We start from the raw sequence: 5356 nt of genomic DNA on the forward strand, positions 1-5356 counted from the left end.
TGCCATGCGTAATTTGTGCAAATAATATGCGTAATTGCCTGACGAGTTGAGCCTTTACAAAACAAATATATAAAATATGACAGAGCAGCCGTGTAATGGTTGAGGGAGGTGGGAGTGGTTGGGATGGGGAATGGGGAATGGGGAATGGGAGGTAGATGACTAGAGAGAGGTGGTTAAAGACTCGTTGCCGGCGGGAGAACATCAAAGCGCATATTACGATGATGCACACTTTTTTAATGCATCTTTCTGTCTCTAAACAAAGCGCACTGAAAATGAATGTTTCATCTTTATGCGACTATGACAATAAATTTTAAGGCCTCAGGCGACAAAGTAAACACAACAATAAACAATTGATTGCAAATGCAAACCGAACGAATCATTAAATACACTATGATGAAAGGCTATTTAAAACAAGTGCAGATTAGAATATAAATGAATAACTGAATATTCACGGTTGCAACAAGTTAAAAATAGCAACAAAAAAAGCAGCCAGCTATAAAATGAAAATATTCCAGTAGATATTGAATTATATAATATGACTTATTATAAAAAGCATTTAGAAAGAAGCAAAAATATATTTTGCATACAATTTGCAATCAAAATGTAATAAATTAATGTCTCAGTTGTTTGAATAAATCTTTTGCCAAAGAAATATTTGACAAATACAAGTGCTGCATGCTCTTCATAGCGAACATGCCCGACCCAAGCAAGAGCATAGAACTAGGCCGAAACCACATCAAAAATCGGTGACTAACCAACCAGATTGATGAATTGCCAGACGGAGCCAAGTGTTGCCAAGCAGGAAAGTGCGTGGGAGTTCAAACAGGGACGCCAACTGGAACGGAAATAGTTACAAAAAAAAAAAATAGGAAAAAAAAGGGAAAACGAAAACTCAAACAAAATGAAAACATTAGCAGCGACCGATAAAATAACTCAATTTGCAATTGGCTTGAGCTGCAATCAGTTAAGTACACTAAGGCTAACGAAAGCAGACAGCGAGAGAGTGGGAGAGAGGGAGAGAGGGAGAGAGAGAGAGAGATCCTTGTGACCTTGAGCATGTCAAGGCTGCGACTGTTGTTGAATGCCATTAACTGCGTGTGGCAGCTCATTATGCACATTTTGGTCAAACAATGGTCGCATTGATGGGTTCAGCAAATGGGTTTATGGCCCATTTATGACAACAATGTGTCCTTCGTCCTGCTGCCGCTTGTGCTGCTGCTGCTGCTGCTGCTGATACTGCTAATGAGCACACACTCAGCTCAGTCAGCACACCTCACCTTGATTTTTAGTATGACACATTTGACACGCGCATTTACAAAATTAATAATGGGTATCTGTTGCGCGTGCACAGTTCAAATTTCCCGCTAAAAATGCTCAAACTGCAACTACAAAAGTACAAAGATACAAAAAGTACGCCAATGACTTTGACTTTTGCCTTTTGCTCTCTCTCTCTCTCTCTGGAGGCTTAAGGCTTCTATTGCCATCCATTCTCTCTCTCTTTTACTGGGACAAATTGCAACCGCGGGTGTCGTTTCGTAGATTGTAAATGTTTATTGATTTCTATTTGTCTTTTGATTTAGTTTTGCGCTTTTGTTCTATTTGCTGTTTAAGTAGTCGTCGCGCTGTTGCAGTCGGAGGACACGCGACAGGAGCTGCCGACAAGTTTGTAGCCTTTTGTCGCCAGCGCACTGGGAAAGTTCGAAAAACGCCTCAAGGTTGCCAGAAATGCGGCAGTGCGGGGGGTTAAGGAGCAGTCACAAATATATATATATATATATATGTATATATACGAGTCCTTGAGCATTTTGTAATATAATACCTAAATCTGTACATGGACTCAATGCACGACTTTAACTCATGTTTTAAATCTAACATACAACAATTCTAATATTTGCTATATTTTAGCTAAAAAACATTTACACTCTGCACATATTTTATTGTCCTTGAGTGTATATATATAAATAGATATTTTGTGTAGAGTTTTCTACTGTTTTAACTATCTACGAATAAATTATTACATTTTTTTTTAAGGCTTGTTTCTGTTGCTTTCTTAGCATCGCGAATAAAAAGCTTCTTTGGCACCTTCTCGGCGGCAGCTCTCTTCACCGCCTCGCGCTTGGCAGCCGCCTCCTCCCGCTGCTGCCGGATGAGCGCGAGACGAGCAAGATCCGACTTTTCCTTGATTGTATTCTCCGCCGGTTGGAGTTTCTCGTAGCGCTCAACCGACTTCTTCTTCTTCTGCTTCAGCAACTCAAAATTTACGCGTTTGCGACACATTTCCGGCTTGCGGGCATTGGCTTTAAAGTAGCCACCACCTTCAGCACCAGCAACAGCATCGTCATCGCCGCCACTTGTGGCAACATCATCATCAATTTTGATTTGCGCTAGGTTTTCTGTGATTTTCTTGTACACACGATTGGGATTCTTGATGGCGATAAGTGAGGCGACGCCCTTCTTGGCATCTCGTTCCTCCAGCTCCGCCTCCGAATCATCCGTTGACTCCACATCCGAGCCGCGCTGTTGTTGTTGCTGCTGGTTGTCCTCATAATCGGTGTCTCTGCCCGCCTTTCGTCCATTCACCGTAAGATCGCTCTCCTTCATGGCCTTCTGCGCCAGCTCCTCGGGCATTGTAAAGTGACGTTTGCGGCCCTTTTGCTTAACATATTTTCCACGTGACATTGCAAATAAATCGCTGTAAATTATATTGATATTTTTCAAGTTCTGCAACCCAATAGGAATATATTATTCATTTTAGTTTTTGCAAAAAGCCTTTCGATCTTGCAGCTTGATGTTGCAAGTGCATTTTTCAATCGTTTTTCTGCGTTTACCTTTTTCGCCAGTTGAATTGTGCTCTGTTAACCCAATTTGATGTGCGAACCTTGCGCTTTTTGACAGCTGTCAGCTGATTTGCATTAACAGTTAAAGCACACTCTGTTAATGATTCCTTGGAATCGATAGTTGGTGGGGGATAAGCCCTAATCGATGTATCGATATTAGCAATGCTTAACGAAAATGTTCTACATAAAGTCTAGCAATAATAGTTACTCAAAATGCACTCGATAATAATTTAAGCCCACAATAAAAGCTATACTTTAAATTAAATATTTATATAATATTTCTGTACCAATTTTCGTATTTCATATTTTATCTTTATGGGTTATGTGTATTACTCTTATTTATACACAGTAAAACTATGTACCAAGTAGTATGAGCACTGACAACAATGGGGACTATTATGCTATTAATATCATTGAATTGTATTTAACACTATATTGAACTAGAGATAATATAATATATATCATATACCACACAAAACAATACTTGTAATAATCGTAACATACTTATACATATTAAATATTTATCTCAAACATTTTCTGCATAATATATAGGCTTTCATTAAATTCCATTTAAATGCTTAAGCGCTGCACACACACAAGTCATTTGTAGTTTGCCCCTTCTCGGAACTAAAACGCTGCCAGATCACATAATCTACAACTGTCAGAAACATTGTGTTACACGTGTATCTCCGATAAATGCCCAGCCATACATCATTCAATCAAGCCAAAATTTCCAATTTAATGCTACCTGCCCAACGGGGAAAAAAAAACAAGCAAACGCCCCGCGCTCGGATCAGGGGCAGAAGCACCAGAAAAAATATATAGAAAAACAAAAATAACAACGCACAAAATCATAATCATTAGGAGCTGTACGACCCACGTTGACGACGACGACGACGAAGACTACTCCATAAGTTGTGTGTGATTAATGGTTTGCAGCAAATAGAGGCACCAACCACAACAATAGGGAGCCCAGAAGGCGCACCTATTAACACCAAAGCCGTACTTGGTCTAGCACCTACATAGAAAATCTAAATTTACACTTGCAAAAATATAAGTCATTTGGAAAAATAGAAATCATTTATCTCTCCTTGAAATAATTTATAAATTAATGAAATAAATGTCTTGAGAAAGTTTAAGGATTAACAACTATTTTTTATCTTAATTAAGTATCTAAATTTAAAATATATTTCTTTTCAAAAATGAGACAATCATTTTAAATTGAAAAATAGAAGCCAAAATTAAAAAAATAATTACTCTGATCTTTAGCAACACCAAATGTAGATTTTTTCAATTCCCAGAGCAGAGTTTATTTTTCCAAGTGTAGAAAGACTACTTCTACGGAAAGCAGCAAACAATTGCATCAGCAACAGCAACAGCAGCAGCAGCAGCAGCAAGAAAACAACATTATTAATTACACGCATTAATTTGTGGCACATATCGGGATGAGGAGGTGGAGAAGGGGCACTGACAAGTGTTGCCATCGTCCGAGCAACAGAACTCGGGTCTGGTCTGATTTTAGGCGCCACTGTTGATGGTTGATGGTTGATGCCTGGGCCCGATTCGACGATGATGGTGATGAACAGCCGTCTAAATTATGGAACAGCGCCTGTCACCCGCTGCGTCGTGAGAAGAGAACGCTGACCAAGTCCAAGCCAAGCCAAGCCAATCCAACCCAATCCAAGGCAAGACAACCCGAGACACAGACCCCACAGGCAGAGAGGCAGAGACATACATGGGTTGATTTCGTGTGAAAGAAACCTGTAACGCTTAATGGTCTATGGACACAAGCATATAATCAAAAGAGTACCTAGTATATCATCTACACTCACACACACACACACACACACACACACATACACACACACTATGACAAAATGCAGCCGCCATGTCGTTAATTTAATTTGTGCAATTTTGTAGCCAAATATTTTCCACACTGCCAATAAAAAAGCCCACGCAAGCGCAAACCTGCCAACTTGGTTGGCCAGTTAAAACCACCAACTAGCAAATCTCAATTGCCACAAGAACATGCTGTATATATATATATATATATACTGTATTTATATATACCATATACATATACACATATATAGCACTCACCATCTCTTTCTGGCATAAGTTTTCTGCCATGGAGGGAACAAGTTTTTCTAGTTTTTTGGCCAATTTTCTTTGTGCGCGCGCAAAATTTTCATAATTATACCCTGTACCTGAAAAGGTGCTAAGGGGTGCAATGATGATCCTCCTCTGCAAAGATGAAAGGCGTGAATAAAATGATGAATACTTTACTCCATTTTACTTTTAAAAATGTTTACGAAAATATTGTTGGGAATAGAAAGCTGATTGGTTCTAATAAACAAATAAGTAAACAAAAAATTACTAGAACAACTCACCTGTCTGCCCAGTGCTATAAGTTATATTGATCTGATATAGAGGCGCCCAATATATGTATCTACTGCCTGCAGTAAAAATAACGGATAAGTTCCAAGTTTTAGCAAGGTGACACTTAAACTGCGAGACTG

General features: G+C 39.1%; 1 protein-coding gene across 2 annotated transcripts; it reads right to left on the reverse strand.

The window, feature by feature from the left end:
• Positions 1 to 1931: 1931 nt before the first annotated feature.
• On the reverse strand, positions 1932 to 2987 carry LOC6562949 (28 kDa heat- and acid-stable phosphoprotein). 2 transcript variants are annotated; one of them, XM_001988931.2, is made up of 2 exons: positions 2829 to 2987; positions 1932 to 2692 (listed from the first exon to the last, which is right to left on the reverse strand). In XM_001988931.2, exon 2 carries the CDS (start codon positions 2677 to 2679, stop codon positions 1993 to 1995), a length of 687 nt encoding a protein of 228 aa, XP_001988967.1. In that variant the 5' UTR covers positions 2680 to 2692; positions 2829 to 2987; the 3' UTR covers positions 1932 to 1992. The 2 variants fall into 2 exon arrangements, with proteins under 2 accessions (XP_001988967.1, XP_032592300.1); XM_032736409.1 differs by having other exon boundaries at positions 1932 to 2721; positions 2829 to 2849.
• Positions 2988 to 5356: the final 2369 nt, after the last annotated feature.

This window comes from Drosophila grimshawi, unplaced genomic scaffold (genome assembly GCF_018153295.1).
Source record: "Drosophila grimshawi isolate 15287-2541.00 unplaced genomic scaffold, ASM1815329v1 contig_1377, whole genome shotgun sequence".
Lineage (NCBI taxonomy): Eukaryota > Metazoa > Arthropoda > Insecta > Diptera > Drosophilidae > Drosophila > Drosophila grimshawi.

What these genes read in the sequence shown, in the direction of transcription:
- LOC6562949 (XM_001988931.2), bottom strand. Translation starts at nt 2,679, where the DNA reads ATGTCACGTGGAAAATATGTTAAGCAAAAGGGCCGCAAACGTCACTTT.